This window comes from Aethalodelphis obliquidens, unplaced genomic scaffold (assembly GCF_003676395.1).
Source record: "Aethalodelphis obliquidens isolate GAN/ISIS:26980383/991018 unplaced genomic scaffold, ASM367639v1 scaffold5, whole genome shotgun sequence".
In the NCBI taxonomy this organism is placed as follows: Eukaryota; Metazoa; Chordata; class Mammalia; order Artiodactyla; family Delphinidae; genus Aethalodelphis; species Aethalodelphis obliquidens.
The window spans coordinates 74,096,927-74,124,658 of NW_020837949.1; the positions used below are offsets into that span (position 1 = coordinate 74,096,927).

Consider the following 27,732-nt stretch of genomic DNA (forward strand, 5'->3'; position numbering starts at 1 on the left):
ATTTTGCTTAACAAAGCAAATTCCTATTACGAAAAGAAAAAGTGGGATGGTCGAAGAAGGAGAGTCGGAATTTTTTGAGATCACTGACATCATGAATACAAACACCTGTTCAACCTTCTCAAGAGAAGATAATTTTTCATAGCATCAGGCTATCAGTTATGCTTATAGAGGAAATTTACCAAACAGTAGTAAATTGTGAATGTGACAGGTTTTATTAAGGTCCAGGGTATACAGTGACACATTCATCTAAAATTGAATAAAGTTAGTTATTACTAGTATCTCTTTCACATTTTATATTGAAGATTTGAGAACTAATGCTTCATGGTTAATTAAACAGCTACATTTCGAACGCTGGCACAAGCATGCCCAAAAGTTCGATTGTTGTTAAAATTCCTGTACTGTTCCTAAATTGATGTGCTCTCAAAAAGATGAGCTGTCTCTTCCCACACCTGGAATAAGTCTGGTCTGTAAACAATGGAAATTTTGGAGGACTTAGCGTTTCCTTCGGAGAGGGGGTGATGAGTAATAACAAAGACTGAGACAAGCTGGGTTCACAGCATTTTTTATACAAAACAATTTAAAGTGATAAATGAACATTTTCTTCACCTGATTCTAATACAAAACTTATGCCAAGTTCCATCATGAAAAGTTTTTTGAGAAATACTCAAAACATGTTTGTGTACTCATCCAGTCTCTCCTCCTTTCCAAGATTCATAAAATGAGAACCTAATTAGGAAAAGTGAGGAATACAAAGGTTTGGGACACAGGAATGACAAACGTGAAGTTGATCTCCCCAGTTAGAGGCTGTTAATCTAGCACCATTGCAGAAATTAAGGATGCCAATGGATTTCTCATGTTGCTTGTACATGTCAGGTAGAAAAGGACACGTTAGGCAGGATAAGGCGAATAAAGGGAGCAGAGGTGACAGAGTAGTTGGTGGTGGTACTATTATTGTATATAAGGTCCTAAGAGAAGGCAGGAACCTGAATTTTGGGAGTCATCACTGTGGAGCTGATATTAAATACGTGACTGGGTGAGGGTACATCCAGCGTGAGAAGAGAAAAAGATGGCTGAAGACTGAGCTCCAGGACACTCCCTGTTTAGAGGTTAATGTTTCCAAACGTAGGTTTTATTATTATGCATGTGTGGTGAGGCCAACAGATCAGGAGATGACTGCCACTGAAAAGACAGGTCAATATGGGGAGAATTAACGTCTCAGCAATACTGAATCTTCCAATCCATGAACATGGATAGACCCTCTACTTACTTCAATTTGACTTTTTAAATCAGGCTTATGAAGTGTCTGACATACAACTTTTACACATGTTCTTGGATTTATACGTAAGTATTTCATAATGCTTTTTGTGCCAGTACAGAGAAATACATTTTTTTATACTGACCTTGTAGCCTGTGATCTTGCTAAACCCACTTATCAGGCCTAGTAGGTTTTTTGTAGATTCCATGGGATTTTCTATGTATATAATTATGTCATCTGCAAAGAGAGATGGCTTTATTTTTTTTCAAACTTCTAATCTGCATACACTTTCTTTCTTTTTCTTGCCTTACTTGCACTGGCTAGTATTGAAAAGAAGTGATAAGAGGCAATGCATTAGCCTTGTTCCCAATCTTAGTGGGAAAACATTCAGTCTTTTGCTATTAAGCATGATGTAAGCTGTAAGTTTTATGTAAGGTTTTATCAGATTGAAGAAATTCCCTTATAGTCCTACTTTTCTGAGAATTTATATCATGAATGGATGTTGAGTTTTTTTTCAAATGATTTTTCTGCATCTATGGAGTTTCTCGTATAGTTTTTTCTTTTTTGGACTGAATCTGGTGAATTACATTGTCTGATTTTTAGATGTTGAATCCTCCTTGTATTTCTGGGATAGATATCATTTTATGATGTATTATCATTTTTATATATGGCCAGATCCAATTCAGTAATATTTGATAAGACTTTTGTGTTTACATTCTTTTTCTGAACTTTGTCGTAATACAGCTGGCCTCATAGAAGGCCTTACATAACTTACACATGGTCACATCTGTTACAGGGCTAAGCACAGCACTTTACACAAACCTGATCGTCAGTAAATGCTGTTATGTAAGTTACTCAGTAGAGACTAGACCCTTTTCCTTACCTGAAAATTAAGAGGAGCAAATTCAATCATCTAGGAAATCCCTTCCAGATATAAATGCTTATGAAGCTAAAGTTACAGAATTTCAGAAGTGTCACCCAAGTGGCAATAGGTACCATGCTCAATAAAATCTTTATGTTCTGAAACAATTCATCTGGCTTCTTTACGTAGTATTTTGAGACTTTGACTTAATTAACTTTCACGTTTCCTATCACTTAACGGAGTTTTCTGTAAGGCTAACGTTATAGAACAGCAGATTTCAACCTTAGCATGCATTGGCCTCACATTTAGAACTTTACAAAAAGTACCGATACCCATGTCTCATCTCTCTACTCCAATCCTGATTCAGTAGATCTCAGGTTATACCTGTTTATTTTTTAAAGTATCATGGTTGAGAACCAGTGCCATGAAGATCACTTCCAAGTTCACCTTCTGCCTTCAATTCATGTTGCTGCCTGCCACCACATACAGAGGCCTGCCCTTTTGGCAAGTTACACAAGCTATCTTGCCTCAGTTTCCGCATCACAACTCCAAACTACTGCTGTGAGCATTAAATGAGTCATCTGTAAAATGCTCAGACTAGTGCTTTGCATGTGGTAAGTACATGTGAGTGTTAACTATTACTGCTATTTTTTGTATTATTGTCACTGCCAGGGCAGCTTAGGCCAAGTGACCAAGCCATTTGTTCCCCATTTTTAAGTGGGGGACCATTTTAACATAGGAGTAGATCACAGACCCATACACTCTGTACCTGTTGAGCAAATTATATGACAAAAACATTACCGTGAATTCAAATAAATTGTATTTTACTTATTTCGGCAGCATCTATATACAGTTAAGTCATTCTTTCTATTCAATACAAAGACAATGCTTAGCTTCCCTATAGATGTGCAGACCCCTGCAATCGATCTGAGCCTCGCCCCCCCCCCCCCCGCTGCTTGTGACCCACTGCTCCAGCCACATCAAGCTGCCTTGTACCCTCTCAACACGCCACTCGTCTTCCTAACTGCCTGCCCTACACACTGTACCATCTACCTCAAGTGCCCTTCTGCTTCTCTACCTAGAGCATGGAGTCATGAATGTTAACAAATTCATCTCAATCCTCTGGGCTGAGCTTTTCCTAGAGTTGGTGAGTGAGGAATGGAAGGTGAGCCACACCATCCAATTAAGTACTCTGCTCATTAACAGTAACAACGAACAAGTGTGGGGTTTTTGGTTTGTGTGTTTTGTGTGTGTGTGTTGTGTGTGTTGTGTGTGTGTGTGTGTAACACATAGGTTAGAGTCAGGGAAGGTCAGGGTGGGATGCAATGAGAGGGAGAGCTGTTTCAGCAGAGGTCAGGCGACTGAATGGGGTGTCTGTGGAAGCCGCAGCCAGACCTCAGGAGCATCAGAATGTCAGCTGATGCTGACATTCCAGGAGGACGCATCAGCTAGGACCACCGGGCACTGATCAAGCCGAGAGACACAGACCCAACCGACAGTAGGCTCCACAGTAACAGCGCACCCCAGTCACACTTCAGGGGTCACTAGGCAAGATCAGTGCGGATGGGAAAGGGCCAACCTGACAGGCAAGCCTGGTCTGCTAGGGTCAAGGGCCCACACCACTCACCATATCCCCAGGGGCTGTCTTGCTGAGGAACAAGGAGAGGGCGCAGAGAGACTGAACCTTTTTACCAAAATATGCTCAACAGCTAACAAGGAAACCTTTTAAATTTCCTTATTAGAGTCATTTTACTGGATTAGGCTAAAATTATGGGGCTTCTCTTTTCCTTCTTTCTGGCTGTCCAGCAGGACAGAACCTCATGTGGACAACACAACGCTTAGAGAAAAATGAAGAAGTTACCTTTTCCTTTCCCTGCCTGATTGCAGCATAAGTTAAATTTTAGCAATCTTCTATGACTCTTAACAGCAGCATAAGTGTTAACTGCCCTGTAATTGGCAGAATATAGTTTTATGTATCAAGGTTCACAGACTCAGTTATTCAGAGCACCACCACTCCCACCCCTGGGCAAGCTGGGAGGGCTGTAATACAGGGACTTGAATTAAAACAGCCAAGCTCCCGCACAGCCTAAATTCTCCAAGTCAGTGTTAGACAGAAGCATGTCTTACTCGTTCTGGAGGAATTATTAGGCTGCCTTTCCCTACAATGTTACTTCAGCGTTCCTAACTGCCCCACCCCAATAAAAAAGAGTTAGGAAAAAGGACATTCTGGATGATTTGATTTGCCTTTCAGTTCGAATAAGATACCACGATTGTTCTTTCGTTCCCCAGAGACAGTACCCTTGACAACAAATGCACTCACTTTTTTCAAAGTATCTATTCAGTTTGGATAGAAAAGTCATTTTGTATAGCATAGGAATTTTGTTTCTTCACATTAGCCTAGAAACCTGCATTAGCTCCATTTTCCTTCCTGCTTTAAACATCCTATTTTAAATGGGAAAAAAATCTATGTTTCTTTTTAAAAATGAATCTTTACAGAACGGTGTTTACATAGAGACATGAAGTAGTTTCCTCACATAATTTTGAAGGGATTTAGAGAGAAGACGGCAAATTAGAACGACCCCAATGTAGAACTGCACAGGCAGACTTCAAAAAGGTTATTAAAAGAACCACAGGACCGGGTTTTCAGCTTGTGAACAGACAATGTAAGTTAATTAGTCAAGCGGATTTTAGAGGGCATTTCGGTAGAATAGGTAAAAATGAATGGATAATACAGTGGAATGAATACCGTAGGACTAAGAGTGACATAGAAGAGTGGAAAAAAAAATTGAAACAAACAGCAAGAGCAGTAGGTTACTAAAAGTTAGGGCTGATCATAGACTGCACGTATCACGGAAGTTCTGTGGTCAAGGTAGGACTTGGACTCCCCCTTGAGGGGTGGGTAGAACTTGACAAGGAAAGAGCAGAACTTCACAAGGCCATGAGGGAATAAACGGGTGTTTATAATAAACGGGCTAGAATGAATGGAGATCACCAGATTAGAGCAGAAGTTATGATGCGATCGTATGTGTTGAACCTTAGGAAGGGCTGTGACAACCCAACTGGCAGAGGACAATGTCCCTGGACATCTTTTCTCTGACCACAGTTTACTCCAAGTCTGGATAAGCTAAACTTTAGCTTTCAAAAATTTGGCCCAAAACATTATATCAGAGCTTAGAAGTTTGCTTATAACTCTAGTATAGAGTAAATAAATAAATAAATAAAATATACACACACACACACACACACACACACACACACACATATATATTTGCTCCAGAAGAGACTTGCAGTGGGTTCAGTAATTTTATCTTTTTATAGTTTGTACTTATAATATGGGATAAACAGGTCTATAGCTCCCCAATGCCAATTTTCCCAGAGGAATTACCACCCCCAAATGTACAAGTTCACACCTAGAGAAAACGAATGTGCTGATAAGGCATGCTATAGTGATTATCAACCCCAGAGGCATGACACTGTATACAGTGATCAGTGTTACAAAAGACTGCAAGTAATCTGGAATATTAGGAACCAAATTTTCTAAATAGCTTCATCTTTAGAACCTACAGTAGACTCAGGGATTCCCTGTAAAAAGGTCATCTCGCTGGCATTCCAAACTGCTTCCTCAGTGGGAGAGAAAGGAGATAAACCATGAGGACTGCTTTCGAGTTTACTTCAGACACCCTTATACCCCGTTAATCTGGGTACACCCCCTGGGACTGCGCATACTTCCGACTTCAGGATGGGAAATGGTTAAGAAAAGCTGCCAGAGAGGGCCAGTCCCACAGAGTCACAGCCACCTCTAGCTTAAAAAGCATTCCACTTGGGCTTCCCTGGTGGTGCAGTGGTTGAGAGTCCGCCTGCCGATGCAGGGGACACGAGTTTAAGCCCTGGTCCGGGAAGATCCCACATGCCGCAGGGCGGCTGGGCCCGTGAGCCACGGCTGCTGAGCCTGCGCGTCTGTAGCCTGTGCTCCGCAGCGGGAGAGGCCACAACAGTAAGAGGCCCGCGTACCACACACACAAAAAAAGCATTCCACTCCTTCTTAGAAAGCTTTTAAAAATTTACTGAAATGCTCCTTGACTATTCCTGGGCAACTTCTGACCTACATTAAGACCACATTACATTAAGAAACATTTTCGTCACTTAGACAATCGAATGATGCATTGTATTTGCTTCACCAGGGCAAGGTCCTCTATAAACAGCAGTGGTGCCAGTGGCACTGGATTCATAACCATTTCAGAGTCAGTCTAACATTTTTATAGCTTCTGGTTATAACGTCTCAGAAAGGGAAGCTAGAATGACCCCTATAACTCTTGGGTACACACTCTAGCAGTTGTTAAAAGCGTGCGTGTTACAGCCAGACAGACATGGAATACTCCACACACCACTGTGTGACTGTAGATAGGTTACCTGATCTCTATGCCTCAGTTTCCTCACTTTAAAATAGTAGAAACTGATGAAATAATGAATATAAAGCATTTAGCATAGTTCCTGACATAAAATGCATCCTCTACAATCAAACTATTAGTGTCTCATTAATAGTCTGACATTTTATTTCTTTTCTAAAAGCCTGCAATAACTGTTCCGTACTGTCTTTTTTTTTTTTAACAAGAGTAACTCATCTTTGTTATGGTTGTGGGTGCTTCTCCCTGAACCTATTTTTCTCACCCATGAGATGAGGATAATACCACTTGCCCTGCTAATCTCAGCGTATTCTAAAAACTGAATACATAAAAGTTGCTAACTGAAATTTTTAACCTGCAATTCATCATACTGAAATAAGCTTGTCATTAATGCTGTGGATAAACAAAGGCATGTCAGAATCATCATATCATGACTCAAGTCCTGTTCCCACACCCCGTCTAATGAATTAATTTTAATTCATTTTAATCAGATAGTGACTCAGCATCTTCATGTGATAATGATTCATGTGTTTTAATTTGCCAGCTGTTGCTTCTAGATTATTTTCAGAAATGTCTGTTGAGCTCTTTCTTAGGAAAGTCACGACTTGGAGAGAGGATGTCAGTTATTATTTTATTCCAACTTAAGCTAAATCATGTTTATTCCCAACTTATATCATCTACTCATATAGCAATGATTAAACTCGAAGCAGCGTGGTACAGCCGGTAAGGCATGGACTTCTGGAGTTTGAATACCAGTTCAGTCATTTATTAACTGGACTGAATTTTCAGCATTTTACCTTTCTGAACCTGCATCTGAGAAATGGGAATAAAACAATTACTTCTTAAAGGAGATGATCTTAAAAAGCAGAGCACAGTCCCCAGACACAGGGATGGCTCGCTAAGTGAGAATAATTTTACAATGGAACAAAACAGCATCTACTTACAGTTCACAGATGCCAGTTCTAGTGGGAATGAGAGGCACCAGCTGCAGTAAAAGTTTGACACCGTTTTGCCACGCCTCTTCTCTTTCAAATTCACAGTACAAGTAGCTACACTCATCAGACGAAAACTGGTAGAAAACATAGGTATCTTGAAAGCATAAATGCTGGTCCACTGTTGGAAGCAAAAAAGGCATGAATCAGTTTTGTAAAGTATATCATTTAGAGAGCCATAAACTGAATAATAAATTGAAAGGCCTACTAAGTATGAGAGAGAAGCCAGGGGTAGGACGATAATGAAGTCCATTCATGTTCACAGTCTCATTGAATTAAAAAGGACTTACCACCCTATTTTTATTACTTAAAGCTCTGGCCAGCACATTCACATGTATATTACAACTGTTCTACTTCAGGGACAGGTGAAATCAACAGCAATTCAAAGGCAGTAGAAGAAACTTTTTCTTTTAGCGTCCCAAAGCAGTACCTTTAAATACTGTGGTGGTACACAAATACAACACTATGGCAAGATTTAGATCAGTGGTTCTCAACCAGCACTGAGGGCATTTAGCAATGTCGGGTGACATTCTGCGTTGCCACAACTAGGGGGTGCTACTGGCATCTGGTGGGTGGAAGAAAGGGATGCTACTAAACATCCTATAATGTACGAGACAGTGCCCCCCCCCCCGCCATTAACTAAGAATTATCTAGCACAAAATGTGAACACTACCAAGGTTGGGAAACCCTATTTTAAAGGAAATCAAGACGTGGAGACTTTTCCAAAAAATATTAGCACAAAATGTTTTGCTAAGCAGAAACCTGAACCACACAAGCAAGCTGATAATTATATCCCTCAAAGGCAGTTAACTGTTTTCCTAAAGAAGAGCATCAGGTGCTAGGTGTGACCGACTAAGATTACACCCACATCCCCATCTGTACCACTTTTCCACAGTGGGACCTGGCGTGTGCCTTTCTGAAACTTACTATGTGTTCTCTGACCCTCAATTATTTCTCATCTATAGAAGAAAAGGGCTTCCCAGTGACAAACCAGCACCTGAGTGATAGAGATAAAAAAAGAATCCAAACTGCTTGACTTCTACGTCTTCCATTCCCTGGCTGAACAAAGGAAAGAGATATCCACCATCTATTTTAGCTTCTAGTTAACATCAATTTTCTGTTCTAACAGCTTATTTTCATAGATCATTTATGACTGCTCACACAATTAAAATGGCATACACATGCTACTCATAAAGTCAGTTTCTGATGACTATTCTAAGTACAGCAAGACAACTCACACATTTAGAGCAACTAAAGATGGGACTAATTTTTTAAAAAAATTGTGTGCATCATTTTAAGTAGAGAAGAGAGGGCGTAAGGGAAAGACTCTTACAGGTAGTAGTTAATGAAACAAGTACCTAATTATTTTTACAAAAGGTGTGAGAAGTAACACAAGATGAACTGTCACATTCATTTATAAGAGAATGCAAATATACCGGCAAACACAATTGCCATCTAGGTTATAATATCATCTAGGAAATCAAACACATTTTGGTCAAGTAGCTTAACAACATAATGATTCTGTGCCTTCAAAACATGTAACACTAACCTGATGACATAATTCCCATATCCAGTAGGAGCTGCCAGACCCCTATGGCCATAGATCTGCATTGGACCAAAGGACAGTGTTCTAGAAGCCAGTCTACCAGTTCCGACCCAACGCAGCTTCTCCTGGACAAAAGCAAAGCCATTCCCAGTAAGACATGGTTGCCACCCATTTGCCAAAAAAAATGAAATTTAATACCGTCACTTTCATGTGCTTTTAAACAAGCAACTCAAGAATAAATGACACGGACCTCTTATCCATCTTTCAGTTTCAGTTCAAATACCGCTTGCCTTACAGAAGTTTACAATTATATCCTCTTATATTTCTTCTTTGCATCACCTAACATTTAGCAATTATACATCTTTCCAAATGAATAGTATCTCTTTTCCTCCCTTGAGAATAATTTTCAGGAGAACAGGGACTATGTGTATGTAACATTTAGCAATTATACATCTTTCCAAATGAATAATATCTCCCTTGAGAACAGTTTTCAGGAGAACACGGACTACGTGTATGTAACTTATGATTAATCGCCAACATCAGAACAGTCCAGGCCCACGGTAAAGTCTCTGAATATATACATTAGAATAAATGAAGGAATAAATTTAGCAGCCCTTTACCTGAAGACAATGCTTCTGCCTTGGTAAGACAAGTACCTCGAGTTGGTGGTGATCAGCTTTGGTTCAAGCAATTACACATTTTTATCTCATCTCTTTGAGAACAAAATAATTCCAGGGTTAGACAAGGCTATACCACAGTGAGTAGTATGAAGTTTTGTTTTCTGATCTTTAAACGGAGAGTAAATCTTAATACTTGTCTCAAAGAACAATACCTTTGACTGTTAACCTTTTTAACATAATCTAAGCAATCTGCCAAGCAGCGTAGATCATAAACCCATAAACCTGGATGATGGATTCCACTAACCACATGCAAGAAATACTATCTGTAATCCTTAAAATACACAGCTGTATTCAAAGAATGCCCCAATTTGGGCATCACAAACGGTACTTTCACGCCTACTTTCCCATCTTTATCAGCTTCAGATGAAAAACCAAACGAAGAAAACTTTCTGAAGTTTTTTTAATTTGCAGAAATTTCATTGAAACCCACTCTTCCGTATGGAAAAAAAGGTCACCCAAAATTTTTTTAAAGAGGTGTATCATGTAAAAGGCTATCTTTCTCCTATATTTGGTATTTAAGGACCAAAAGATGCCAACATTTATTTGTATTCCTAAAACAGAAAAATATTGTCTATCTTTTGTGATTGGCATAGTTATAAATACCTAGAAATCACACAGTAACCAACAGTATGAAGAAATGCCATGAGATGCTACGTTTTCTTTAGTGATGGAAAAATAAGGTAGTAAACGCTTCTGCTGAGATATCTGAACAAATATTCTACTTTAGATAAAGTATCACTTTTGGGGAGTAAATATTTGAAAGATACTCTGAGGCCGTTAAGGCAATTCCAGATTGTACCAGCTCTACAATTCCAGTTGCAGGTTGGCATTAAGACATAAGATTAACAGTCAAATAAATGGATGTTTTTTGAAACAAAACAAGAAAACAGATTGCAACAAAACAGGCAATTAGACCAAACCGTCAAATTTAACTTCTACAGGACACCTTTCATATTAAAGGCTCAAAGTGTTAATTCCTCAACACCTCTGTCAATTAGCCTGCATCTTCGGGCTTGCAAAGCACTTTTATCATCTTATTCCTTATTCTCAGAACAATACAGGCAGCTCCTCAGCCTGCTCTGTGTCTGACACCACCTGGAACACGGCAGGATACAGTAAAACATTTACTAAACAAACTAAACTGTCAAATTGCAAATGGTGACTGGACAGATGCGTTGGCTTGTTTCTTCACAGCTGATGAGGAAGACGTGCCTCAGACCAGGGCTTCCCAAATTGGTGTTTAGTAGGAGTCAGTCCCCTGGGGCATCTTGTTGACGTGCAGACTCTGATGCAGTGTGGCTGGGTGCAGCCTCCGAGCCCTCACTTCTAACCGGCTGCCGGGTGATGCCGGTGACCCAGCCCCACCTTCTCATTGGGAAGGGCTCTGTCTCGGGGAGGTGCAGGGCTGAGTGGATATGCTAAAACACGGTCCCGCCGTGACTGCTGTCACGTGTAGTTATTACTGAATAATCAGGCTCCCGCGCTCGGAGCAAGCTACTGTTTCGGGGGCACACGATCTCTTTCTACCCCCATCTCCAATTTAACAAGTTATGTTTCGAATCGCTTTCAACAATCCATCTGCACCAGGCAAAACATCACTGGGGTAAGGATGAACACTATCACTAACACCACCAAAGCAAACAAATGAGGTAAGCTGCCACTGCCGTTAACTCACACCCCCTTGACTTGCGGACCAGATCAGCAACAATCCATTCTAAATGCCTAAACCTCCAGGACTGAGGGGAGAGCAGTGGAGAAATCAGAGATGCCTGGAAGGGAGGAATGTGAACACCCACGGCAGTTCTTACTCCCCGTGTATTTTCAGTCTTGTACTGAATCCAGCAACTGTTCCGAGTACATGCAGATCTAACTAGCGTTGCCGTACTTGACAGGAACATTGTGATATGGAGGTGACTGGCTCCAAGGCCAATGTGACTGCCATAACAAAACATTAATTTTACTAATCTCTGAAGTTGAAAATTCGCTTTCTCTTGGCCTCCTTCTGTCTCCGGTTACATTTTTAGTAATTAATTCATAGTAGTGCAGAGAGAACCCTCATCTCAAATGTCAGTGGGGCAGTGGTATTTACACACTTACATGAAGCCTCAAAAAACTAGTATGATTTTTCCTATAGTACCAAACAAATGGAAAACATTTCAAAGTTGCGAAAGTAATTCTCATGGGGTACACGGAGAACGCTTTGCTCAATTTACTACCAGACAAATGAAAATGACCCAGCCTAGGCAATCATATTAGCACTTTGTCTCTAAACCCAGAGCATTCATCAGTCCTTAGATTATAAAAGAAAGGAGGTTCTGGCCTGATCACCTGGAATCTGAAATAGGACAACTCATGCTCTCTCCACATTCTACTCCCACTAAACCCTAGGCATGTTCTTACTTGGATGGATGGTTCTTTTCCGTGAACCTGATTAATGTACATCTCCCAATTCTTTTTCAATCTATATCCAATCAGAAACAAAACTGAGAACAAGGACACATCCTACATACAGCCTCATGTGGGAACTGAAATGAATCCTATGAGCCTGCTGACAACTAAACCCAAAGACTTACACAGGCAGACCTCATTTTTTTGCACTTTCATTTGCTGTACTTTACAGATATCATGTTTACAAATGCAAGGTTTGTGGCAACCCTGCATTTAGCAAGTCTATCGGTGCCAATTTTTCCAATGGCGTTCGTTCACTTTGTGTCTCTGTGTCTCATTTTTGGTACTTATCACAATATTTCAAACCCTCCACCAACAGAAAAGATGATGACCTGCTGAAGGCTCAGATAACGGTTAGCAAGTTTTAGGAATATTTTCAAAATTAAGGTATGTATATTGTTTTTAGATAATGCTATTGCACACTTAATAGACTAGAGTGTAAACATAACTGTTGTAGGCACTGGGAAACAAAATAACTCATGTGACTCACTTTATTGTGCTATTTGCTTTACTTCAGTGGTCTGGAACCAAACCTGCAGTAACTCTGAGGGATGCCCATACATGCAGTGTCAGTTTTAAAAAAAAAAAGGGGAAAAAAATTAAACTTGTCTAAAGTTGATACCACCATCTATTTTTTAAAAAGGCGGGGGGAGCTCTACGTGAAGTAATCCAACAATCACCACAGCCTGTCTTCCAGCCTGTTGTGTCTGCTTGGCCTAGGCTCTAAACCAGTGGTTTTTCAGACCCTGGGCTGTGAATTCCTTATGGGAGGGTGGGGCAGTGACCTTTGAGCTTTCTCAAGAGGTTCACAATTCCATATACACAAAAGCATTGTTTGTCAACAGAATAAATCATATCTAACCTATGCCGAATGTGTCAAAACCTACGGAAATACTGTGATTAATTAACATGGGAGTTTAAAGTGTTAATTCATTATAGTTCTCTCGTCTCCACTACACAGTTGGTCAATGGTGCCAATATTACTGATTCTGCCAAATTTTTTTTATCAGAAAGAAGTTGTTGGCATGAGATAGTTGCTGACAGGGAAGGGACACGAAGAAATTATCTAGGGTGTGAAAACTCCCTAAAGCTTGATGTGGATAGTAGTTACATAAGTGTGTGTAATGATTAAAAATTCGTCAAGCTGTACCCTTAAGATTTGTGCATTTTACTGTATGTAAACTATGCCTCAGAAAAAAGGATGGGGGGTCGTCTTACTCAAATAGGTTGGGAACCACTATCCCCAAAAGCCAGCCCACGATGGAATTTTTCCCATCTGTGGCGAATGGAAAAAAAGAAAATGACTGTAATGAGTTTGCGATAAAGCTAACTTTAGTTAACTTAAAGAAATGTCTTTCTTCTGAGACCCTTTCCTACTTTTTTTGTTATCATTTATTCCGAGTACTCTCCCTATTCTTTATGGTATTGTAATCTTCCAGTTGTCATCTCCCTATCTTCAGACCAGGAGTCCAACTGTGAAACACTCGGCTAAGTTTAATTAAGAGAAAAGTCACCACACCACCAGTATCCCAAATAGACACTTCAAACAAACCGACCCTCCTTCTACTGATAATTGCCCATCTCTCTGTGATCAAGGTTATGTCTTTAACATGTTTTGGGGTTTTTTTCTCAAGGAGAATTTCTGACAAGGTGTTAGGAAACTGTGTTACCTGTAAAATCCCTTGAGGTTCACCCTGTCCTTTATCAGGTCAGCTGCCTGAACGATGATAATATTCCTCAGTGCTCTTCCTGCACAAGAAGAATTCTCTCCATAAATCTACACAGAAAAGACAAAGACTCACTGAAAATTCAGAACAATGATGTGACAATTTGTGAGCTGCCAATGACATACTATATAGAAAAAGTTACGGCCAAGTCCCTAAGCTTAAAACACTTAACTGCTTTAACTATAAATAACTTCCTTTTACACAGAGTTTCCAGGGCAAAATACCTGTTTTTTTAGATACAATGTTTGTACCAATACAGCAAATTGAAGAATATTTATATATGAACTCTGCCATATTGATAAATGCATACTTGTAAATGTCTTGGAAGCGGGGAAAATAATTTTTTCCTATCTAGCAAGCATCTCTCACCATGACACAATTTAATAGCAGGCTTCTGTGTGCTTTGCTTTCAAGCTTCACTCAACTGCAGAGTTTACAGTTAATGCCAAGCATCCTGGTTTCATCTACTTCACAATTCCATCTAGCAGATAAAAATTTCATATAGCTTCTTTTTTTAATCTTCTGATTTGTCCATATGCATCTCTGATTCTTGGAGGATGAAGCAGGGTATTCCTCAGATCTGGAGAGGTCTATGTCCCACTTTATAAACTACCTCCTTTTTCTATAATTGGCAGCTTCGTCCACAGGGCAATGTTGCTTCACAAAGGAAGCTAAATGAAAATGAACCGTCTAAGTAAAGGCTCATGAAAGTGAAGATATATTGAGGGTGCATGCTAACATCTGTTTACTTGTTTCTTGCTGAACTCTTTTTGCACCTACAAAATATTTTATGTCTTCTCCCAAGGCAAACAAATTGATAATATATTGACTATAACTTGATCCGGAACACTTCAACCCTATCCTTACACTCCCTTAATTTTCCTGTAATCACCTCCTAAACACAACCTAAGAAGAAAATGTGAAGGACAGGTAATAATTTATTTTTAACACGTTAAATCTATTAAAAAAAAAACAACTTAAGTCCGATAACAGAAAGTATCGCCATAAAAGACGTATGAGTCAGCTGACACTTGACTAGTCCTGACAATGTACCAGTATTCATTCACTCAGTCACTCAAAAAACACTAAGCAGCTATCGGGTCCCATTCCAGATGCTGGGGATGCAGTACTGAGCAAAGCCAAAACGGTCCCGACCTCACAAAGCTCAGAGTCTCCTGTTATTCTAAAATATGCAACCCTGTCAGCTGATTTTTTTTTTTTTTTTTTAACACAACGTAATGAAGGCATCCCCACCTTGTTTCAATGAGCATTCGGGGATATTCTACTATTAGATAACAATAAATATAAATAGGCCCCTTTTACACAAAGTTTTCAGAGTAAAATATCCAGTATTTTAAAAATACAGCATTTCTATCATACAGCAAATTGAAAATATTTATATTATATATGAACTCTGCCATGTTCATAATGCATTCATGCAGAGGACTTGGAAAATGGGAGAACACTTTTGTCCTATCCATGACTCAAGTATCAGAGCATTTCAAACACCTTCAGCCGTGCCACCCCAGGTGAAGGAGATGGCGTAATCAGGAGCAAAGGGACGAATCACTGTTTCAGAAAATGCCGTAAGAGAGATATGAATCATACCTGGGAAGGAGCAGGTTCAAGGTATGGGTTGGAAATTCTTCTTGATAGAGTCTATATGAAAAGAAAGAAAAGGGGAAAATTAGAACCAAACAGAAGGCTTTGTACTATGAGGACACAATATATGCGACCGTGGCAGGCCCAGCAGTTGTCTAAGCCAAAAAAATGTCATGGGCCGTGAAGGATGAACATCTTTATTCTCACTCAGTGTAAATATCTGGTCAACATTCATCCCAATGGGACAGGATATTCCATGGGAACCGTTCCCAACCTACAGAGCACAACTTTAAAAAGTGCAACAGAAAAACAGGGATGTTTGAATATGTATCACTTTGTTCTCAGTGTGATTTTGATCCCATTTCTCCTTTCCCTTCTATTTCCACTCTCACCAACCCGAGCTCCAGCTCTCATCCCTGCACACCTGGACTGCTGTTTCGGCTTTTTAGTGGATTTCCCTGGGCTCCAGTCACGCCCCCTCAGGCCATCCTGCAAACCTCAACTGAACAGAAGTCCCTATATAGCCCCTCAACTGACAGTAGGTCCCTTCTTGCTTGTCAGTCCGAACCCCCAGCCTGCCCCTCTGGGCCCACCACAGCCTGCCTCCGACAGATTTCTATTCTTCTACCTCCATGCATGGCTTCTTTGACTCAACGTGAGATCTACTCATCAGAAGAAGCTGTGATTCATACCTGCCTCTGCTCACACCGTCCTCCACAACCGAAAGCCCTCCGTCTTCCCTGCTACACCCCTGAACCCCACTGAAGTCCGGGTCTGTGCAGTCACCTGTTGGGTGAAGCTCCGCCCACCCACCCCAGTCCACTGCAGTTTGTCCCTCTGGGAGCTCTTTGTTTTCTGACTATTTATATGGCGGCTCCTGGGTGCTCTGCAGTACTGGCTATCTCTCTACGTGTGCATTTGCCCCAACGAATCCATACGCTCCTTGAGGGAGTGCTGGTAGCTTAACCTGCTTTGCTTTCACAGCCTCTAGCACACAACCTCACACACACACAAAATGTTTATTTTTCTATTCATTTACTACAGATATTTATATCTCTGTATCAACTATTTGCTGAGTGATTTGAATTGCAGGAGCTTATTTTTCCTACCTAACAATCCAGTAAGCAGCACCGTCGCCCACATGTGTACAAGTGCAATAGAAAACTATTATCATTTCCCGTTGCGGTTTAGGAAAAGGAACAGAGAAATGAACATTTACTGAGCTTCCAACCTATGTTTAAAAGCTCTTTACCGCTATTCCAAAGCTTGCTGTCTTTTGAGATCCCATAGTTTTTAGTCCGCCGCGTCCACTTCTTAGAATCACTTACAAAACATACCCTGCCACTCACTGCCTTCCAGCATCTGAACCTTCTACCAAACTTTAAGCTAAGACAGAATTCTCACTCAGCCCCTTGCCCACTCCACACAGCTCCCATAGTACTTCTAATTAAACTGAAACAAATATACAGACTCTTTATCCAGGAATGCCAATTGGTACACGCTGCTAAAGATCTGCAATGGCTTCCAAGAAAAAAAAAGAAAGGTTTAAGACAGGCCATTTTTAATTGCTATGTGTTAAAATAAAACACCCACTCACCCCTTCTGGTCTAGTCTATACACATTCCCAACCGGCCCTTCCTAGGCCTTCTGTCTTCTGAGCCTAGGCATTGTATTCACTTACTGAAATACTGAACAGTTTAAAATTTGCATCTACACCAGATTTATAACTTGAAGATGAATCATCATGATAAGTGATTTTTTTTTTCCCCTAAACAGCCTTTTAAAAGTCAATATGGCAGACCAGAATGACAATCTTTATTACTCATCTAATTGCCTAAATCAGCTCAGAAAAGCAACTACTTCACATAATCTAGTTAAAAAGAAAGCTTCCAGGTAGAAACAAGCTCTAAAGAATTAGGCGGGGGCACTTCCACAAAAGAAAGCAGAAAGGCTTCCTTTCTCTCTGCCGCCAGCCCAAATCTGGCTGTCTCGACACTAGTGTTACACTCGCACAATTCCACTTCACAGAAACTTTCCCCCGTGGATGGCTTGTTACAAAAGATTGGTAAGGTGAGTCAATAAAGCCATGGGGTCCTTCCATGCCGACTAGATAACAGTGTTAGATAAGCTCCTAGCCCACAGGGGATCGACCAGAGCAACCTAACAGGAACTGCCTTTTACAGGACACAATACCTGGATTTGTTGTCAGAAACTCCTGTGAAGCCCGCTCTTAACTGGCCCCGAGGGAGCTGTGCTTCCTGAACGCTCCAGGACAGCAGCTCTCAAATTCACCTGAGCCGGGGAAGCTCAGCGCTCTCTGTACCACTCCGGAAAGGACTGATCTCTTCAACTTAAAATAACTACCATAACTATACTTTTGTTTTGAGACCACTTTACGTTAGCTGTTGGTATTGACTAAAACTAGCAAGTGCCAAAGACTTAAAGAAAAAAGAACATGGAGGAACTGACCATCCATTACCTCATTTTTCATAGACACTGTGAAAGGACTGTTACATAATTTTACTGGGGAAACACCATGGGCCAACTTACAGGAATCCGAGAATGACTGCTCGGAAGAACCACACAGACTGCTCTCCCAACATTTCCCTGAAAGAGTAGCACAGAGACACCCTTGAAGATGCACCCCTCGCCATTCAATATTCTTTCCCTCATACTCAATTACTCAGCTGTTTTCATCCCATCTTGGACTCCCTCGGTTTTGTTTCTCCTCTCAGCATTTCAGGGCTTCATCTCATCACTCCCGTGGCAACTAACTTCCGTTCATTTCCCTTATGAAGCACCTATTGATCTCCTTGCCAGGCACAGTGGCAGCTCCAGAAACATACATGTGAACAAGATACCATCCTCTAACTTAGAAATCATTTATCAGAAGACACGGGATCTCAGGAACATTTTAAATAAATCAGGAAGAACATTTCTTCTTCCTAATTTCCTATCAATTTACTCTATAATCTTGGATGTCTGGTCCAATTGATGCAGGTGTCCTCTTTTAAATGGCTCTCACCATGATATCTCAAATATAAAGCCCAGATGAAATGATTCTTTTTCCCCCTTTGTTTCCAATTTCCTAGAATTACTTAAGCTAGATGCAATGATTCTTTCATGAAGGACTTATACGGACCATAGAGAGAAGACTAGTAACAATACAAATGAAATTAGATTTTAATTCAAATTTATTTCTTCTCCTCTCCAATTTAATGAACCATAGAAAATGATTCCCTAAATGATTCCGTGCAAACCTCATATTTTAAACATGTGTTAGAAAATGGCAACCCTTTAATATTCACAAATGAACTTCCAGAAAAAATTCATAATAAATTTTATTTACTCAGAAGGATAACTCAGAGTAAACTCAGAAGGCTTTACTCAGAAAGATAACTGGTTAGCAATCATATATTACTTTCATTTTTTTTTAAAGTTAGGTGTCCAGTAAAGTTACATGCTAATAGTCTCTGAGGCTGGGTCTGAACCAAAAATGGAACTTATTTCAGAGTCATTGGAAATATCGTGCTAAACTATATGGTAGACTTAAGGCAAATTTTTAAATCAGCTTTTAAAGGACATGCCTTAATGCTCTCCTTGGATTGAATTAAAATACTTAGGCTACAAGGGGAGAGAGAAAGGAAAGGAAAAAGAATGAATCACTTCAGTCACCAGAGAAGTATGACCTGCTTTGTTAAAACAGGAACCAACAAGAACTACCAAATCTGTTGATAACTTGAGAATTCAGTTCACAACACAACTTGCTGTCCCTTCAGCCATTGTCCTTTACCCACTCTGGGTGACCAAGTAGAAATGAACAAGTTAAAGTGGAATAAGTGTACTTAGATTTCTTATCATTCTAAGAAGCCAAAAATCTCCATAAGTAACTAGAGGGCCCATGTGTTAAGAGACTATGCACTAAAACAATTAAGGCTGTGATCCAGTAGGCTGTGCAGTAGAGTTCTAAGGCCTGGGTTGGGGAGAGAGGTCCTTTTTAAGCCCCAGCATACCCTTGCATCTCAATCAAAAGTTAGTTGAGGGCTTCCCTGGTGGCGCAGTGGTTGAGAGTCCGCCTGCCGATGCGGGGTACGTGGGTGCGTCGGTCTGGGAAGATCCCACATGCCGCGGAGCGGCTAGAGGCCCGTGAGCCATGGCCGCTGAGCCTGCGCGTCTGGAGCCTGTGCTCCGCAACGGGAGAGGCCACAGCAGTGAGAGGCCCGCGTACCACCAAAAAAAAAAAAAAAAAAAAAAAATTAGTTGATCCAGGTGAAAAGGACAGAATCCCACTCAGCCAGGAAGTTGGCTTGAGAAGGACACGGTCATCACAAGTTCGGCATAATGCAAACTGGAGACATGAGTCAAGAGCTGATGTGGACGCACAGGGCCAGGCACCACAACTCTTTCTGCATCAGGCCCAACCATTCCTTGAGGCTCCAAGGGATGTGCTCCCGAAGTCAGTCACAGCCACAAAGGCCACTGTAACAATATCTTCTCAACACAGCCTGGCCAAACCGAAGTCAATGATATTCTCAAAATTAGAGTTTTCCACTGCCCTGTGATGTGTTAAAAAACAGAATGAAAGGGAAGGCGGCAGAAATGCTTACTGAGCACCTCCTTTGTCTTAAGCACTTTCCCACATTAGGAGCTGCACCCACCTATTCATACATCTACAGACAAGAGCCCTGAGGTTCAGAGAAATTAAGGAATTTACTTAAGGCCCCAGAGCTGGGAAGTTACCCAGCCAGGGCTGGAAGAATATTGTGATTGATTCCGAAGTCACCACTCTACCGTAACATGCTGCATGTTACTAAGTAATAAATCAGTTTCTGCTGTGTGCTAGAGATTGTACTGAATATTTTACAGGCAATATATTGCTTAATTTTCGAAAAACTATGAGGTTTTAATCCCATTTTACAGATGACAAAACTAGACTTAAAGAGGTTAAGAAATTCACCTGAGTTTGCAGCCCAAGCCTGTCTTTAGTTACTTCCGCATACATTTATCTTATAACATGGAATGAACTAATTTAAGAATCACATGACAAACAAGTGCCGATAACTGCATAAAGATGTCACAGACAGCTGTCTCTGCTAGATCCAGAAGTTCGCAACCCTGGAGGTAAATTAGAACCATCTGGGAAACTGAAGAAATAATCAAACAGGAGCTCAGGTCCACAGAATTAGAACCTATAGGAGAGGGACCTGCGTGGGTTTTTTCCAAGCCCTTCAATGTAGTTTTAACGTGCACCCCGGTCTGAGAAAAACTATAAAAACCAGTGGTGGGAATTGGCAATCTGAACCTCTCATCATCCGCCTGCTGCTCTGAAGCTTGACGCACTCCTCAAGTGATCCGAACACAGCAGAGGTGCAAGCCATCCGAACAGCCCTGGGCTCTGAGTCTGAGCTTCTAAGTCTGGCTTGTGTAGAACAAAGAGCCAGTGTCTCAGGAAATCCCACCTTGCACCTGTTCTTTGGTGTGTGTTTTCTATCCACCCCATCGCAGACGCAGCCCTAAACCAAGGAACCTCACGTCCCCAGAGTGGCATCATACCTACATACCTTCTGAAAGGACATCCCCTTTTAACGACATCCATAGCATTAGACTTAATTTTTACTTCCCACTGCTAAAGGACTCTCTTCTAGTATAAACATGTTTGCCCCACTTAAAAGCTAAAGGAGAAAATTAAAGTGGGGCTTAGGAATACTTATAAATGTTTCACAATCTTGCCTGCCTAGGGAGACAGATCGGCAACAACCAGCAGCTTCTGGGAAAATATATACAATAGGTACCACAGAAACAAACCCCAAAGTGTCATCAACGTGATTCTATTCATTCCTTGGGCAAGTATCTTTCTTCTCTGCGTTTATAAACAAGAGAATGATTTTGCCTAGCCCGGTGGGCTTCCTTGGTTAATGCAATCACAGAAAAACCTTTACAATTTAGGCATCAAGTGACTGAAGATTTGGGGTCAACAGTTAAATTGTCAGCTTACTCATCTCCACGTGTCACTGAATCCCCTACTTGCGGTAAAATCAACCTGCCTGGTCACACCTGGACTCCAGCATGAACCCTTTCCACAGCAGCCCACGTGAAGAAGCTCCCACTGGCCAAATCTGGGACGATTTGAGCAGCAAAACAATGAAAGTATTGCATTAAACCAGTAGGATAAATACCCATGAGTCCATACTGATATAAATCATTGAATTAAAAAAATGGGGTGGGGGAGGGGTGGGGAGACAGCTCTTCCTTATAGAGTTCTTTCAATTACTAAATGCAACGAAAGGAGGCAAAGAGAATATCACCATTAGGCAAAGAACACAGTACTAAATGTTACAGGCAAGAATCATCGATGGATGCCAAAATTAGTGAACAAAAGTATGGCGAGATACAGGATATCTGCATAGTGTCAAAGTGTCTCCTCACAAGCTATTAAGGAATACTGAGGAAAAAATAGTAACCTTTCAGTGGAGCTTCACAGACACCTCCTTAACTGAGTGATAAAACTTATCACCAACCATGAGACTTGACAACACTTGACTGCTGATACGATACCCTGAGAAAGGCACTTTTAGGGTATTTTTGTCAAAATGCGTACCTGAATTTAATGAGACACATCAGACAACTCCAAGTTGAGGGACATTCTTCAACATAGCTAGCTCGTGCTCTGCAAAAACTGTCAGAGTCATGAAAGAGTAAGAAAAACTGAGGGTCCCCAGATTGGAGGAGAACAAAGGAAACTGACAAGGAAAGGCAATGTGACCCTGAGTGTGATCCTGGACTAAGATAAAGACCTTAGTAGGACAGCTGGCAGAACGTGAACGAGGTCTGTATTTTAGTTACTTGAGTGTCAATGTTACTTGAGCGTCAATGCTGGTACTGTGTATCAAGTACACTGTGGTTATATAAAATGTTAACATTTGGGGAAGCTGGGAGATGGTTATAAGGCAAAGTCTCTGTATTATTTGTACGTTTAGGTCTGAAATTATTTCAAAACGTAAAGTTCAAAAAAATAAAAGCCTCCTGGGCTTCCCTGGTGGCGCAGTGGTTGGGAGTCCGCCTGCCGATGCAGGGGACGCGGGTTCATGCCCCGGTCTGGGAAGATCCCACGAGCTGCGGAGCGGCTGGGCCCGTGAGCCATGGCCGCTGGGCCTGCGCGTCCGGAGCCTGTGCTCCGCAACGGGAGAGGCCACAGCAGTGAGAGGCCCACGTACCGCAAAAAAATAAATAAATAAAAATAAAAGCCTCCTTCCTCCCTACAAATAAATCCTCAAAAAAATTCAAAATACAGCATGTGTTTCTTTACTAAAAGCTGCTCTCACTGTAACATTATCATCCTGGCTACCCAACAGAATGACCCTCCTTGCCTCCTTGACCACTCTGGCCGCTAGCACCTTCACACAAATCAGATTAACCTCCCTAAAACCTCTCCTTACATATCATCTTGTTATTAAAAAATATAATTTATTTAAAAACAAACAGTTTATGCTCCCTACGTGCTCACAGACAATACCCCAAGACTTTACCCAAGCGGCCAGTCCCCTCAATGTCTACATAATCCAGGCTGCACATCTCTCCTGCAAACTTCCCGCTCTAGCCAGGCGGCTGGTCTGATTTTTACTCTGCAAACCGTGTGCGTTCTCACCTCTGTGTGCAAGCCCTTGCCATGACCTCTGCTCCCTGTATTTCTTTACATTTCCACATCCTGCCCTTCCTTCCATCCACACAAATGCTACATGAAGCCTACCCAAGCCTTGAGCCTCCCGTGACCAATCTCTTCCCCTAAACACTCCATACTTGTCAGTATTTGCCACTAATATGCCTCCCGGCTCCATTTGCATGTGTAGATCATCTCTCCTCAACCAGCCTCGTAAACCCCCAGAGGGACTTCAACCTTCTGTCAATCTAGGACCTTCTACAGTATACAGCAGGGGCTGAACTGCCAATGGCAACTTCTTCCCATTGCCACACCGCCTGGTGACCCAGACTCTCAGGCCAAGTAGTAAGGTATGATACCACCCCCTCAAAACCTATGAAACCCATCAACACCTCTGCCACCCTTCCCCCCTTGTTTTCTCTAGTGTCTCAACTCTGTCTTAAGTGGTCACATATGAAGCAAGAGTATATTTTTATACACTGAATAATTTATGTGCTTGTTTTAGAACTTAAAGATCCATTTGAATACCAATTATTTCTTTGTAGTGGAAAACACTTCAATAAGTCACTTTGTATGGGGTCTTCAAGAGGAAAGAATGTTCTCTTTTCCTTTCCTATATTAACGCCAAGTCAGAAATGAGCAAAAGAAATACGGGAATAGGTATCTTGCTTCCCTTCATCGGCTCTGGAAATAAATTAGTCTCTCAGATGTTTCTTGTCAATTTGTACATAAACTGTATAACCCTGCAAAACAATAAAGGTGATAACATACAGTCTCCTGGCAGACGGAAGACTTACAAACTAGTTCTGGTTTTTATTTCTCAATTACTCAACTAAGCCATACACAGAACCTCAGAAATAATAGCACCAAACAGGACATCCTGAGATCTCCTGGCGCATTCCACGGCCTTCATCTAAGCGATGTGAAACAGGTGGGAACCTGGATTAGGGGGCCACAGGCTAAACTCAGCTGCCACACTGGGTTCATGGTGTTACTGGAACACAGTTAAGCTGCTGTGTTTACATATGGCCTCTGACCGTTTTCCTGACAAAAAGATTCACTCTCTGACCTTTTACAGAAAAACTTTACCAATCCTGGTCTAGATTATCAAAATTTACAGTGCAGGAGGAGCTCTGTAATCTCCCTAGCAATATATCCCTGTGAGTAACCAGTAAGAATTTTTTTCATTTTGAACCAAATGATCTCTCGCTGCCATTTAAGATCATTTCCTCCAAAACTGTTTAAGATACATTTCCACCTTCACTGACATGTTACATAAAAGCAAGAAATAGGTCAAAACAATTATTGGCTCCCAAGATTAAAACAAACACGAACTTCCCTGGTGGCCCAGTGGTTCAGACTCTATGCTTCCACTACATGGGGCGTGGGTTCAATCCCTGGTCAGGGAACTGAGATCCCGCATGCCACACAGTGCCGTCCAAAAAAAAAAAAAAAAAAAACATGTTGGTGAAAATAAACAAGGAGCAATTAGTTGCACAAACTCCTTTTAAATTAGGAATTTCCAAGCTATACCGTAATGCAGACTAGCAAATCCAGGAACACATGTTGTTTCAAACATCTGAATCTTGCACATAATATTCCCTGAGCCTGGAATGCCTTTCTCCTCATACATTTAAGAAGTAAGTTTCCGTACAGTTTATGTCAAAATGTATTCATATGCTCAAATCCCCACTCCCTGCCCCGTCAGAATTTCTCTCTTAGTTACTTCAAAGTACTTCAGATTCCAGTTACATATTTATATTAGGTTTTCCTAATTCATTATAAGAATCTTAAAGATAGGATCTATATTCCACTCATATTTATAAATGTCCACGGTGTGTAAGATGATTCATTGCATACAATTAATTCTCATTAAATGTTTGCAAAGGAAAAAAAAATCCAGCTCTTAATACCTTAATTCCTTTTACCTTTTGGAGTTTACAGCTCCTTCCTCTGTGCATTGCACCTTATTCTCCTGGGAGGCAGCCTTGTCTGGTGGTTAGGAGCAGAGCTCCTAATGTGCACTGCTTAGATTCGAAACCTCTCTGTACCACTTAAAAGTCAGGCATCTGTAGACAAATTAACTTCTTTGTACCTCTGTTTCCATCTCTTTAAATGGGAGAAATGAAATCTGCTCATAAGGTTCTTGTCAGGGTTACATGTCTTAAAATAGTGGTTCTCAAATCGCTTGCATCAGAATCACCTGGAGGGCTTATTAAACCAGATTGCTAGGCCCCATCCGAGAGGTTTTGCATGCCTTAGGTCTGGGGCGAGGCTGTGAATCTGTTTCTAATAGGTTCCCAGAAGATGCTGATGCTCATGGACTACACTTTGAGAACCACTGACATAAAATATTAAAGGGCTTACAAAGGTGCTCACTGTATCATACGTGCTCAGTAGGCGTTCGCTCCTTTTTTACAGCCGAGCTGCATGGCATGCAAGATGTTAGTTCCCCGACCAGGGATCAAACCCATGCCCCCTGCAGTGGAAGCAGAGTCTTAACCACGGGGTTGCCAGGGAAGTCCCAGAAAGCATTCGCTGTTGTTTTGGGGCACTCAGCACACTTGACTGTTATTACGTACATGAATGTGGGTCTCCCTTCCTACACTGTAAGCTGCTCCGGGGACAGGGGTGTATCTTTTTCATCCACATCCCTAGGACATGGCAGAGTACCTGTGACAAAGCAAGGCTGGAGCAGCTCTGACAGAATTCTCTGCCTCTCACCCAAGGCTCCTCCTGGTCAGAAGAGAAAGAAAATTCTTCCATGGGGCACATGCCCAGGATTCTCACAGCAAGCACCTTTTGGACATTGGCTATTTCACTCATCCACGTGACCCATGGGGGTGAGGTCCTGTTTCCCATACTCAGGAGTCTGGAGGAGCTACCTCAGAACCAATCAGTTTTTATCAGGTTCTTGGGACCATGGTCCCTTCCCAAACGGGTGCAGAATTTCCACAGGCTTCTGTCAGTGAGAACAACCCGCCACCACCACTGTTCACCTACGAATCGACTGTACCTAGAGTTTTAAAGAAATGTCTGATCTGGACACTGCCAAGCAGAAATCCTGTAATTCACTTTCAACTTACCCTGTCTCCTGGTTACTACTACTTATTTCCCTTAGCATTCCCAAACCTTTCAGTTAAGAATTCATTTTAGGGCTTCCCTGGTGGCGCAGTGGTTGGGAGTCTGCCTGCCGATGCCGGGGATGCCGGTTCATGCCCCGGTCTGGGAAGATCCCACATGCCGGGGAGCGGCTGGGCCTGTGACCCATGGCCGCTGAGCCTGCGCGTCTGGAGCCTGTGCTCTGCAATGGGAGAGGCCCGCGTACCGCAAAAAAAAAAATTCATTTTAGAACTTGACAGGATCGATATTAACCATGGCAGTTTACAATTTCACATACACAACTTACAAAATTCATGACACGTGCAATGATACCAGGGTGATGACACAGATCCTCAATTGGCAATTTGGCAAACAATCCTAACAGCGGTGCTGCGATCCCACGTGTGGACTTGCAGCATCACAAAAGGTCATTTTTCTAACTCCCCAGAAGTCATTTAAAGGAGCCGGCACTCCACTGCTGCCTATGTCGTGCAATCCCCGTTTGAAACGTCATCCTCTTTTTGGAGGTAAGAAGAGAGGCATCGCATCCTGCCACTTGCCGCAAGAAGCAGGCCTATGCCTTCCTCCTCTGCTGGCTCTGATCACACACAAAACCGCGAGCTCTGTCGGCCTTCACTTACTTCCCAAGCCCTCAGTGAGCTGGCCCTGGAGTCCTACAGGCTCGTGAGACTTTCTTTATCCTGGGTCACACGTCCTCCTGCCTCTCGTGAACTTTTCTCTTTTTTTTTGCGCCACCAGGGAAGCCCTCGTGAGCTTTTCTTTAAGCCTGAAAATTCACTTTAGAAACGCGCCAGCCTCCACTTCCTTGTACTCTAACAGCCATACGATGGAACCACAACTTCATTCACATCTTGTACGTATTTCCTTTAGTATTTCCAGCAACCACACCCCAACTATCACTTCTCTTCGTTTGCTGACATCAGATGCCACCACGGGCCAGGTTCAGCACAGGGTCACTTTCTCCCCAGGCTCCCTCTCTGTCACGGGTAATGAGCCTTGTGCTGCGTTGGTGCCGACAAGTTTCTTGCCCTGACTGTACGCTTACTCTTTCTGTTCCTTGACACTGATTTAGATCTCCTTCTCCCTCCACTGAATCCCCTTCGTTCTGTCTTCCCGCCAAATTATTTCTCCCCATCTGTCTAGACACCCTTTTTCTTCTCTAACAAGTCATCATAGAGTCCTTCCTCAAACGGTGGCCTCCCCCCCGACAACTTTCTACTCCAGCACAAAGGTCGCGACAGTCCCAACAAAGAGAAACGGTGATCCCTTCAGCCAGAACGAGACCTAGAGCACATACCCCGCAGGTCACCCAGCGGTGTTCAGAAGTCCCGGAGATCAGGGGATCTCTAGTTCTCTGGTTTCACTCTGGAAGTCCTCCTTTCATCGTAAGAGGCATCAGCAACTTCCAATCAGCTCTCGCAGCTCATGAGGGAGCCT

General features: G+C 41.8%; 1 protein-coding gene across 5 annotated transcripts in view; it reads right to left on the bottom strand.

Annotated features, from left to right (window-relative positions):
* The window catches only part of RAPGEF5 (Rap guanine nucleotide exchange factor 5), a 219,917-nt gene that overhangs the window by 163,843 nt on the left and 28,342 nt on the right, over positions 1-27,732 (bottom strand). For all 5 annotated transcript variants that reach the window (XR_003432022.1, XM_027102659.1, XM_027102657.1 and 2 more), the window contains exons 2-5: positions 15,522-15,572; positions 13,857-13,963; positions 9,062-9,183; positions 7,465-7,633 (exon numbers count right to left, since the gene is read on the bottom strand). Coding sequence is in view for 4 of the 5 variants with exons in the window: in XM_027102657.1 (XP_026958458.1) it covers positions 7,465-7,633; positions 9,062-9,183; positions 13,857-13,963; positions 15,522-15,572 (449 nt within the window). In the remaining variant the exon portion in view is untranslated. The remainder of the gene's footprint in view (positions 1-7,464; positions 7,634-9,061; positions 9,184-13,856; positions 13,964-15,521; positions 15,573-27,732) is intronic.